Source organism: Triticum urartu, chromosome 4 (assembly GCF_003073215.2).
Source record: "Triticum urartu cultivar G1812 chromosome 4, Tu2.1, whole genome shotgun sequence".
NCBI classification, from domain to species: domain Eukaryota; kingdom Viridiplantae; phylum Streptophyta; class Magnoliopsida; order Poales; family Poaceae; genus Triticum; species Triticum urartu.
In genome coordinates this window covers 382,273,897-382,286,250 of record NC_053025.1, presented here as the reverse complement: position 1 = coordinate 382,286,250, position 12,354 = coordinate 382,273,897, and the positions used below count along the sequence as shown (strand labels likewise).

General features: G+C 50.4%; 1 protein-coding gene across 1 annotated transcript; it reads right to left on the bottom strand.

Annotated features, from left to right (window-relative positions):
- Positions 1–435: 435 nt before the first annotated feature.
- LOC125554766 lies at positions 436–1,651 on the bottom strand. The gene is made up of 3 exons (XM_048718196.1): positions 1,559–1,651; positions 1,315–1,455; positions 436–972 (listed from the first exon to the last, which is right to left on the bottom strand). The coding sequence occupies exons 1-3, from the start codon at positions 1,637–1,639 to the stop codon at positions 436–438; spliced, it is 759 nt and encodes a 252-aa protein (XP_048574153.1). The 5' UTR covers positions 1,640–1,651.
- Between the last annotated feature and the right edge of the window lie 10,703 nt (positions 1,652–12,354).

The following is a 12,354-nucleotide window of genomic DNA, read 5'->3' as shown; positions in this document are numbered from 1 at the left end:
CTAACCGTAGCCTCTCGACAACCGTCGACGAAAGGAACCTACCTATCTAGCCTAATCGTAGCCTCTCGACAACCGTCGACGAAAGGAACCTACCTCTCTAGCCTAACAATAGTATTACAAACTTTTGCTCCTCTATCAATATGAGAAACCTAGAACACAGTTCATATGATCAACATAAATCCATATGCTCACATCCAACAAACATCTTAGTGTTCAAATATGACATAATAATCCATTACAACTAAACATCACATGACTAAGGTTCAGAAACAGCATAGTTCAACCTTGTTGGCCTCATACATTGTGCCAACAGAAACATTTTAGGATACTTAGTTCAACAGATTAGGATACTTAGTTCAACAGAAACAACATAATTTGCTAACAAGTTCACAACAGATTTGCCTCACAGGAACAACATAATAATCAACTTAATAATCACTCATCATAGAGTTCTTTGATTTTCCTCAACTTAACCTTGTTTGCCTCCCCATCCTTCAGCAAATCAGCTATGATATACTCTAACTTTTTCTTCTCCTTCTTCATCTGTTCAATCTGTTGAAGACCTTCATCTGCTACATGTTTCTTCCAATTGCTAACAAGTTCATCATTTCTCTGCTTAATGACTTGTAGTGATGTCCTCAGCTCAATATTGTCTTTCTCAAGCTTAGCCTTCTCTTCCTGGGCTTGAAGTACAACATTCTCTACATCACCATCCTGCATAATCTTCTGATAGTTCTCCCTCATCACATTCTTGTGAATTGTTGAAAAAAAATTGCTTGTTTCTTTGATGTGGTTGTGGTGCTTCTCTTGGATTAGCTTCTTCTCTTCTCCAAGCTTGACTATGAGCTTTTCTTTAGCATCATTCTCTTTTCTACTCTGCTCATACATGTCCCAAAGTTTGCGTAGTGCATTTTTCATGGGTTCTGGCCATTCTGGGTCAATCCATTGAACCAGACCACAATTGTCTCCTTCATATAATAATTCAGACAAAACAAAAGTTAACAACAGCACCACAGATTCAGATAAGTCAGTTAACACCCATATTCAGTTAACAGCTACATATATTCAGTTAACAGCTACATATATTCAGTTAACAGCTACATATATTCAGTTAACTTAGCTCATTTAACAGCATACACATTCAGATAAGCATTGACACATTCTTTCCTCAAAACACCTGATAAAACAACATCTTCACAAAACTATATACAGAACTATATTCAGTTAACAAGCAAAAATACATATATTCAGTTCATTGAGCACCAAACAAGGATCTGTATAATCTATGACTACCAAAGAGGACCTGCAACTAACCTGATTAGCGCATCCATAAAACCTACGGCCAGTGTTGATTCCTTGAAACACAACAGCCCTATGAACATGAAGGTTGTGACAGCACATCGGTCCTCCGGCAACAATACCGCACCACTCCGGGTCAACAATGGTCTGTGGGATCTACATTAGTGGAACAGTGCTCAATATCCCAACTCAAATTCGTGAAAACTAAGCTCAAATCGAAGAAAAACCTAACCCTAAGTCAAAGAGAAATGATACTCACATAGGTCTCCTCCTCGTGCGAGTTGAAGAGGGGGGACACAGAATCTTCGCTACTAGTTTCGCCGTCCTTCCAGGACACCATTGCTGCGGCGGCCGGCGGCAACAAATGGACGGCGGAGGCGGCAGCGGAGGCAGGCAGAGAAGAAGGCGAGACAGAGGGGAATGGACGAACGGGTCGGGCTGGGTTGGGCCGGCTCGTTAAGACAGGTGCGGCGCCGTCTAACGGCGCGCGTCACGGGCGCCGTCTCCCCCTGGCCACGTGGCGCCTGACAGCGGGCCCAACCGGTCAGTTTTCCACTCAGACGCGCCAAACCGTGCGATCAGCGTTTTTTGAAAACTGTCAGCGCAAACGTGGTGGTTTTTTGAAAAAATTACGAAACCTGGTGGCTTTCTGTTTTAGCATCCCCAAATGTGATGGTTTTTTGCAATTTACTCGGGTGTGGAATGTTGCTGTCACCAAAGACACATAGAAAAGGTCCCGGGTTGATGGATGTGAAAATTGTGTATGTAATGAGAGAGGAGAGCTACCACATTTTCCTACGTACGCAACTTCCCAGCCAACAGGATCTCCCCTCTCTCCGACCGGGTAATTTAACACCCGTCCCTATTTTCTCATAAATATAGTTTCTACGATATTTTCTGAGGCGTAAGACAAGGACTCTGCTGCATATCCCACCGTCTGAGGTGTAAAACCCCCTATACGGTCTTGGGATCGACTCCTTGGACACATAAACCCTTGTTCTTTTATGAGGCTAGATCATCAATACAAGCAAACATAAAGTTGGGTATTACATCCTGAGAGCCTGAAACTATGTAAATCTCCTCGTGTGAACCATCTAAATCTCCGACGTCTCCGCTACTCTCACATGAATATTCGGGTGGATACCATGACAGTTGGCCTGCTAGGTAGGGGTTGCGCGTGTCGGAAGTGTGGTTCAGATGCCTTCTGACGTACTTTTCGTCAACATCGTTCATTTTTTTAGAAAAGGAGGAGAACCCCCGGCCTTTGAATCTGGGCTGTTGGAAGGGAGAGAGGGATTGGTGGAATCGATCGTTGTATTGCTTGAGCCTCGTGGGCATATATATAGGAGTACATGATCTACTTAGAGTACAAGGCAAGCCAGAATATTTCCTAGTCTAACCTATGTTTCCTAATACAATCACGTTACTCAATATCCCCCCGCAGTCACAACGGTAGCGACGCAGACGGTTGGACTGGAGAAGAATCCGACGGCAAGCTGACGGACACCCCCCACAGTCGTAACGGTCGACACATCGCGGAGTCGTGGCTGGAGTGGAAACCGACGAGGTTGCTCAAGCAGGCGGTAGCCCTTTGTGTCGTTTGCCGATGTAGCCGAGAGAGTGGGTGGTGGAGCCGTGGTCGAGGTAGCTGTGCAAAGAATGTCGTGGTCGATGTTGAGTCGAGGTGGCCGCTGTCGAGGAAGTCGCCATGAAGCCGCGGGCGCAAGGGGGCGCCGAGTTAGCATGTGCGCAGTGGTGCGCCCGGGAGAAGACGGTGTTGATGAGGCATCGCGCCGGGGTTGCCAAACCCGGGGACATGTCGTTGATGAATGCACGCGTCGGTGTTGCCAGCACCGGGCATGCGGAGACAGTCGAAGACGAAGTTGACGGAGCACCGCACCAGGCTTGCCAGTCCCGGGGACATGTCGTGGACGAAGGCACGCGGCGGCGTTGCCAGCACCGGGCACGCGGAGACTGGGACCTACACGAGCTGTACGCCATGTCGAAGAAGTCGGAAAGGCCAGCAGAGAAGAACTCGACGACGATTACGGCATCCATCGGCACGGGGCCGATGTCACCAACGGTGGTCGGGGTAGACGAAGTGGGCGGGGTAGATGACGGCAAAGCTGGCTGGTGCTGGACGAAGACGAAGGGAGGTGGACGGGCGGCGAGGTCGGCTACGGGGGTAGCAGCGGCGGCGGCGGTGCTCGAAGTAGGCGAGGAGAACCCAACAGTGTGACGAAGACCGACGCGAACGATGTTGTTCCCGCGTCAAGGGAGGCGGCGCGGCGCATACCATGAGAAGTCGACGCGCAACGATGGCGGTGGACTGCGGGCCGCGGCGCTACAGCCCGAAGGGGCGACACAGCGGCGGCGGGCAGGTCAAGGCGACGGCGGAAGACCTCGGGGCGGTCGTAGGGACCGCGAGTCGCGGCGCTCCAGCCTGAAGGGACGGTGCAACGGCTAAACGCGGGTCGATGCAACCTCGGGGATGGCCTTGGGATGGAGGTATGGACCGCGTGTCACGCTCACTACGGTCCAACGGGGCGACGCAGCGGCGATGCGAGGTTCGGTGCAGCCACGGGGACGGTCTGGAGCGGACGGCCCCGGGGCGGCGGTGGACCGCGAGCTGTGACACTACGGCCCGAAAGGACGACCCAGCGGTAACGCGGATAGGTGCAGTCGGGAGAAGAACCACGGGACGACGACGCTGTAGATCGATGGGACGACGCAGCGGTAGTCCGTTGCTCGATCGGAGGAGAGGCGCACCGTGCTCGGTGACCATTTTCATGGAATCCTGCAAGGTCGTGTGCAAGCGGTTGATCAGACCGACCGCGCTGTGATGATAGAGTGTTCCATGTGTTCTCGGTTGATCAGACCAAATACACATGGATTGAAGAGCCAGCATGCAGATTTACAGCCTACAATCGGATGATCAGCACAGCTGCATGAGCAGCCAAACACCCGCGCGGAACATCTGAGCAGCAGAGGCAACACGGCGCGGGCCAACGCAGGACGCGCTAGCGGCGATCGTGCCTGCGCACGTAACCTGCTGCCACGATTGAAGCTTTGAGGCGGGTCAAGAGCAGCCGTTGCACCTGTGCACGTAAGACGTGCTGCTTCCAAGCTGGATGGATGTGTGGTTGATGAGGAATTCCAATCCAAACAAGATGACAGTGGCCGACGAAGAAACGACGTGCTGCAGCAGGCTGCACAGTGCAAGAATAGGCCGGTCGTGGTTGTATTCATCGTGAGGTTGGAGTAGAGGCGCGGGGTCGACGGCGGCGGCGTTCGACGCAAACCGGTCTTAGATTGGAAAATCAAAAAGTAAACGCCGATCAAAATGACCGGCGAGAGAGAGAAAAATCCGGATGAAAGGATCGGGAAAAAGACTCTCTAGGGCAACCGGTCAACATGACCGGCGGGCGAACCCTAGGTACGGGTGGAGTGGCCCCCGGCACCGGTCATGGAGGCCGACCGCCCCGGGGGCGCCGTGCGGGTGCGGAAGCGGCAGCTGCTAGGGTTTAGGATCGAGGTAAGGCTGATACCATGTTGGAAGGAATAGAGGGATTGGTGGAATCGATTGTTGTATTGCTTGAGCCTCGTGGGCATATATATAGGAGTACATGATCTACTTGGAGTACAAGGCAAGCCAGAATATTTGCTAGTCTAATCTATGTTTCCTAATACAATCATGTCACTCAATATGAGCGATGCATGCAGTCACTTTATTAATTATTCACAAAGACCTTATAAAGAAATACAACAGTAAGTCTGAAGCCACCTTCTAGACAACAACTGTCGCTACTCCTATCCAGTTGATGCAGGGATGCTGATAGTCTGGGTATAATACCAAACAGACCTCGCAGCCAAACATAACATCTAAAAACTGAGGCCTCAACTAAGCCACTTGCCGGGTATGAGGCATACATTGGTCTGGCGCGCTCTCAGAGGCCGCCGCCGCCAACTGCCATTGTTCCATCTTCAGAGCTGTACTGACGCATCAACCTTGTCCGGTCTAGCTAACGTCGACGCCACCACGGCGCCAAACGGCACCACCTCCCTCCATGCGAACTGCTCAGTAGGTCGCGGGCGCCGCCGGTACACCTCAGCACCATGCCACCACGTACCACCAGTCGGCACAGCTTGAATTCTTTGGAAGATCTGTCGTGCGTAGCACCTGTCGAACAGGCATGACAAAGCATAGCACATGTCGGCCAGGCATGACTTGACATTTCCATCGAAGCACTGTGCAAGACGAAGCCGCTCCACCTCCTGCCTCTATCTTCCAGCGCTGCTCCACAAACGATGCTCCCAAGAGAAAAACGACACCGCAATGCCGCCATCGTCCGATCTGGAAGATCAGATCCTAGGGTTTCCCCTAGAGCAGTACGAGTGGGTTGACATTAGTCACATGACGATGCCTTCATCAAGGCAACGACACGGAACGCCGCCATCGGCTCGGTTTTCACCGGCAACTACGTCTCCCCGACTCGCAGCCAGTACTAAATGACGGATCCCAAGATCAGAACACCCAACCTCAGGCCGACCACCTCTGATGGAAGAGATGACCACCGCCGCTAGCTGCACTGATCAGAACAGATCTGATCAGAGGTACCATCGACGAGACCACCGGGCCCTCCATGCTACCATCGCCGATTTGAAGGCAGCATGCACGCCACCGCAGCCAAGCCGACCGCCGCCACCCGAAGGGCCAGCTGCTGCGCCTGCAGCCCTAGCCGCCGCCCGTGACTGGGCCGCTCGTCGCGCCAAGCTCGCCGTCCGAGGACGGGCCGGCCTCTCATCGCCTGCCGCAGCCATCCGCCGCGCCGCAGATCCCAGATCGGCCGTACCACCACATGCCTTGGGGTCCTCCCCACCCCGGATACGTGAGAGAGAGGAGATCCCCCGCCACCGCCGTCGGTCCCCGGGCTTAGCCCGGCGGCGGCGGAGGTAGAGGAGGAGGGAGTTCGCGGTGGTGGCTAGGATTCTGGATTCCGCCCGAGTCGCCATAGGGGGAGGGCGACATAGGGGCCCTAAAGCTTTTAGATGTGAAAACCATGTTACTAATGTTGTAATGGTTTGACCATCGTTCATGGGTAGAACTTTCTCTTCGACTCTGTGGACTTCACATCTGACGCGGCTGGGCTCCTCACCTCCCCATGTTATTTGGTAAAAGGTTGTGCCTTCTCGTTTGGAGCTCTCTCCGACAAGGTGGTGACATGCACCACTACAAGATTGCTCTCGAAACGTCTGCAGAACCGTCTCCCGAGCAACCCCTGCGATCGACTTATGTCATGGCAACGCATCTGCTCTGCGGCTAGTTATCATGGTCGACTCAATCTTAGTTCTTTTCAATCATGAGTCAAAGGAGGAAGCTTTATTGAAAAAAGGCAATGCCTAGGAGGTGCTTAGGCACTCTTAGGTGCTAGGCAATGGTCAAAACCATCACCTAGAGCATAAGTGGAACTCTAAGCATGCCAGGCAAATAATTGTCCACTCAAGTGTGAAATCATGCCATATTCCACCGATGAACCAAATTGGCCACGTTCCAATTGCAATAACTGGTAGTTTACTCACCTATATTATCTAAATTGATATAAATACACCTATAATATCCCCAATACAATTTGATAGTCAAAACTATATGTTCGCGCCTAGGCGACGCCTAGGGCACTTAAGCACCTCTTAGGCACTAGGTGAAGATATCGAGGACACAATATTTTTTGTAGCTCAACTGATCCTCTTCGACGTATCTATAATTTTTTATTGTTTCATGCCATTATCTTACTATTTCCACTTACTTTTGGCAACAATTTTTATGATTTTCTTGGACTAACATATTAATTCAGTGCCCCGTGCAGGCTCCTGTTTTTGTATTTTGCAGAAAATCCATATCAAATGAAGTCCAAACGTGATGTAATTTTATGGATTTTTTTGGAATATATGTGAATTTTGGGAGCAAGAAACAACGTTAGAGGGGGCCCATGGGCTCCACAAGGCAGGAGTGCCCTCCCTACCCTCCAGGGCGTGCGCAGGCACCTTGTGTCCACCTAGAAGGTCGGTTGGGGTGTCCTTCAGCCACAAGGAAGCTTATATCGTGGGGGGATCGTGCTAAAAATTCAGCCAGATCGGAGTTATGGATTTTCGGATATTTAAGTAATGGTGTTCGGCCAAAAAACAAGAATGTGAAACAGAGAAGAAAAGAGAGAGAGAGAGAGAACCAATCTAGAGGGGCTCCTGCCCTCGGGGGTCCGGGAGATCAAGGACCAGAGGGGGAATCCATCTCCCATCTAGGGGGAGGCCAAGCAAGAAAAAGGAGGGGGGCTCTTTCCCGGCAGCGCTGGAGCACCGCCATGGGAACCATCATGCCAGCAATCTACATCAATAACCTTGCTGCTATCAACAATAATTTTCTCCCCCTCTATGCAATGGTGTAACTGTTGAGTTCTACGGTAGGGTGCGTCGAATGCAAATTAAAATTTTCCTACGCGCAGAACAACCAAGAACATGCTACGGGAGATAGATCACAGATCGTTCCCACTAGACGCGTAGTGCCATGTAGTGGAAGAAGAGTTGGGGCAGCGCGTCCGCGTGGCTCGTCTCCTCCTTGTCCGATCTCCCTCGAACAGCCGGTCATCGGTTCCCGCTGTAACACCCCGGATGTAACTTTCCCAATTTGTACTCCAACTCTTGCCGTTTCCGGCGTTAAGTTATTTTAGTTCTCGGGTTAGGGTCTTTGTCTCCGTGTGTTGTTATCGTTGTCATGCATCTCATATCATGTCATCATGTGCATTGCATTTGCATACGTGTTCATCTCATGCATTCGAGCATTTTCCCCGTTGTCCGTTTTGCATTCCGGCGCTTCGTTCTCCTCCGGTGGCCATTTCTAGCTTTTTTTCGTGTGTGGGGATTAAACATTTCCGGATTGGACCGAGACTTGCCAAGCGGCCTTGGTTTACTACCGGTAGACCGCCTGTCAAGTTTCGTATCATTTGGACTTCGTTTGATACTCCAACGGTTAACCGAGGGACCGAAAAGGCCTCGTGTCTGTTGCAGCCCAACACCCCTCCAATTTGGCCCAAAACCCACCAAACTCTGCTCCATGTCCTAGAGCGTTCGATCACGATCGCGTGGCCGAAAACCGCACCTCATTTGGACTCTCCTAACTCCACTTATGCCTATAAATACACCCCCCTTCGTTTTCGGATCTCCTTCTCCCCGAAACCCTAGTCTAAAAAAAATAGATCCCCGCACCGACGGACATGTCCGGAGCCTAGCCGGACACGTCCGCCGCGCCCCCTCAGCCTACCAGACGCTACCACGTGGGCAGCGCCAACCACCGCCGCCGCCGGCCCGAAGGCCCAAAGCCGGCCCCCGAGAGCCCGCGCGCTCCGCGCCTCCCGGCCTCCCCTCTCGCCGCCGCCTCTTCCCACTCCGGTGGCCGGAGCCGCCATCGCCGACCCAAGCCGCCGCGACCGCCGCCGCCCGCCGTCGCCAAGTCGCCGCCGGCTGCCCCGACCTCGCCCGGCCCTCGCCTCGTCGCCCGGAGCCGCTCCGCCGCCGCCCATCGCCGGATCCGGCCGGCCCCGCCGTCCTCCTCCTCCTCCCCTCACGCCGGCGACCTCAACTCCGGCGACGAACCTCGAAGTTCGTGCCCGTGAACAGTGCCGGATCTCAGATCTGAGATATTTTGAATCTCGGTTGACTTTTTCCCCTCTCCCTCTAATTTTTATGCCTACTTTGACCTGCCATAATTTTGCATCCGTAGCTCCGATGTGGGCATATAGTATATCAAAATGTTCTCCTCGACGAGTACATCATTTCATTCCATTGCATCATTTTCATTTGAGTTCATCTTGATGCCCAAAATGCTGTTAGAAGGAGACATCATGAGTTAATTATCAGATCTGCTAGTTCATCTTAGACTTTTGTCATTTTTGCCATGATTAATGTGTGCATGCTATGCCTGTGAGTCCTTCCAGAAGTGCAACCCATGCATTTTTAGGATGTGTGTGGTGACTTGTGCAAGCTTGCAAAGTGAGGCACCCGGGAGATCTGTTTTCAGAGACTTAGTTGTTTTCACTAAGTCTGGGATTATTTAGTTCATAATGCCATATGTTCAGCTTGTTTTCTAGTGATCCGTGCCTCTTTTGAGGATGATCAGTAAGGGAGTTTTGTTAATCATATTATCCTCTATCCATCCATGTATTTGTTTGCAATTATGGAGCATCCTAGCTTGAGTCAATCGAGCTCTACTTTTACTTCATGGTGAATCTGGGCAGATCGACAACTTGTTTGCGATTTTGCGGGCGTTGTTGTAGTTGATCCGTGCATGCTATGCCATTGTTCTTGCCGTGTCTAGCTTGTATTTTGTGCCTTCTTAATGCATGTATGCTTGCCTTGCCATGACTTGTACCGTGGTGAGTGCATCGAGCTCGTTTACATGCCTTCGTGAGTTATATTTCAGCATGTCTCAGTTTTCACTATGTCTGAAAACTGATTGTGTTTTAGCTATGTTCGTGTGCCCGTTAGTATATTTTGTGAACCCTTTTGACCCCAGGTCGCTTTGGGTCTTTTGTTAAGATTGTTGAGTAGCTCCATTCCATGTTCTTAGTTGTCTTAATCAGGTCATGTTCTTAGAAGTCTGGAATCTGTTTTGCATTTGCGTTTTTGCCATGCTTGTTTGAACCTCATAATTGAAGAATTGGCCGTGGCTCAGTGCTAGTATTTTGTTAAGAATCTTGTGTGCATCCCTGCCATGTATTTTGTTGTCATGTTTGGTGGCTGTAGCATGTTCATCTCATTGCATTTAGATGCCTACTTGCTTTAAATCGCAGACCGGTGTCATTCTTAAAACGCTTGCCATTTCCAAACCGTAACTCCGATTCCGATGATCTTTATATCGTTTTCAAGCGATTTCATCTCATCTTTATAGTGGCACCCTTGGAATCCCAAGTTGAGGCCAGGTTCATGCATTTCCTGTCATATCTTGCATTTTGCATCCCGCATCGCATCCCGCATAGCATGTCATTATTTCATCATATTGCTTGGTCTCGCACGTGGTTGATTGTATCCTTGTTGCTTATTTGTCTTGTTGGGTAGAGACGGGAGGCGAGTTCGCTACCGAGGAGCCCGTTGAGTTTGCTTGTGAGGATCCAGTCAACTCTGACAACTGTGCAGGCAAGATGATCATACCCTCGAAATCACTACTATCTTTGCTATGCTAGTTGCTCGCTCTTGCTATTCCAATGCTACGATGCCTACCTTTTGCTTGTCAGCCTCCTAATTGCCATGCCAAACCTCTAACCCACCTTGTCCTAGCAAACCGTTGATTGGCTATGTTACCGCTTTGCTCAGCCTCTCTTCTAGCGTTGCTAGTTGCAGGTGAAGATCGGAGGCCGTTCCTTGTTGGAACATCATTTATTTACTTGTTGGGATATCATTATATTGCCATGTTATCTTAATGCATCTATATACTTGGTAAAGGGTGGAAGGCTCGGCCTCTCGCCTAGTGTTTTGTTCCACTCTTGCCGCCCTAGTTTCTGTCATATCGGTGTTATGTTCCCGGATTTTGCGTTCCTTACGCGGTTGGGTTATAATGGGAACCCCTTGATATTTCGCCTTGATTAAATATTTTCCAGCAATGCCCAACATTGGTCTTACCATTCGCCACCTAGCCTTTTCTTTCCCTTGGGTTCTGCAGACTCAAGGGTCATCTTATTTTAACCCCCCCGGGCCAGTGCTCCTCTGAGTGTTGGTCCAACCGAGCGATGTCCGGGGCTACCAGGGGCAACTCTGGGCTAGCCTACCCGACGTCTTGCTCATCTGAGTGTGCCCTGAGAAAGAGATATGTGCAGCTCCTATCGGGATTTGTCGGCGCATTCGGGCAGTGTTGCTGGTCTTGTTTTAACCTGTTGAAGTGTCTTGAGTTACCGAGATACCGAGTCTGATCGGAACGTCTTGGGAGGAGGTCTATTCCTTCATTGACCGTGAGAGCTTGTCATGGGCTAAGTTGGGACTCCCCTGCAGGGATTGAACTTTCGAAAGCCGTGCCCGCGGTTATGGGCAGATGGGAATTTGTTAATGTCCGGTTGTAGATAACTTGAACCTTAATTAATTAAAATGAATCAACTGAGTGTGTTACCGTGATGGCCTCTTCTCGGCGAAGTCCGGGAAGTGGACACGGTGTTGGAGTAATGCTTGCGCAGGTTGCTCTCTAGTTTCTCGCTCGTGCCTTGCCTCCTCTTCCCGCTCTCTTTTGCGAATAAGATAGCCACCATATAAGCTAGTCGCTTGCTGCAGCTCCACATATATATTTGCCTTACCCTTCCTATAAGCTTAAATAGTCTTCATTGCGAGGGTGCGAGATTGCTGAGTCCCTGTGGCTCACAGATACTATAACTCCAGATGCAGGTCCAGGTGATTCCGCTCTAGGTGACGAGTACAAGCTCAAGTGGGAGTTCGACGAGGACTCTCAGTGTTACTACGTGTCTTTTCCTGACGATCAGTAGTGGTGCCTAGTTGGGGTTTGATTCAGGGTCTTGTCGCATGTTGGGTTCTTTTCTATTTTGGCGCCGTAGTCGGGCCATGAGTGTTTGAATTGTGGATGTTATTTATGTACTCTGATGTGACGTGGCGAGTGTAAGCCAACTATGTATCTCCCCCTTGCGACATTGCTTGACTTGCGACATTGCTTTCAATGCGGTTATGTCTCTAAGTCGTGCCTCGACACGTGGGAGCTATAGCCGCATCGAGGGTGTTACAAGTTGGTAATCAGAGCCTTCCCCGACCTTAGGAGCCCCATTGCTTGATCGTCTTAGCAGCCGAGTTGTGTCTAGAAAAATATTTTGAGTCATTTAGGAATTATATATTGGAGAGTTTAGGAATTGTTTTTACTTCCCAGTCTCCTCATCGCTCTGGTAAGGCATCCTAACGTAGAGATTTGACTCTTCTCTTCTCAAATTTCACTAATTTTTTTTGGATCACGCGAGTATCTTGGAATCGTTCCGATGGCTTATGATGAGAACATTTTCTTGGTGCCTCCTGTCAGGG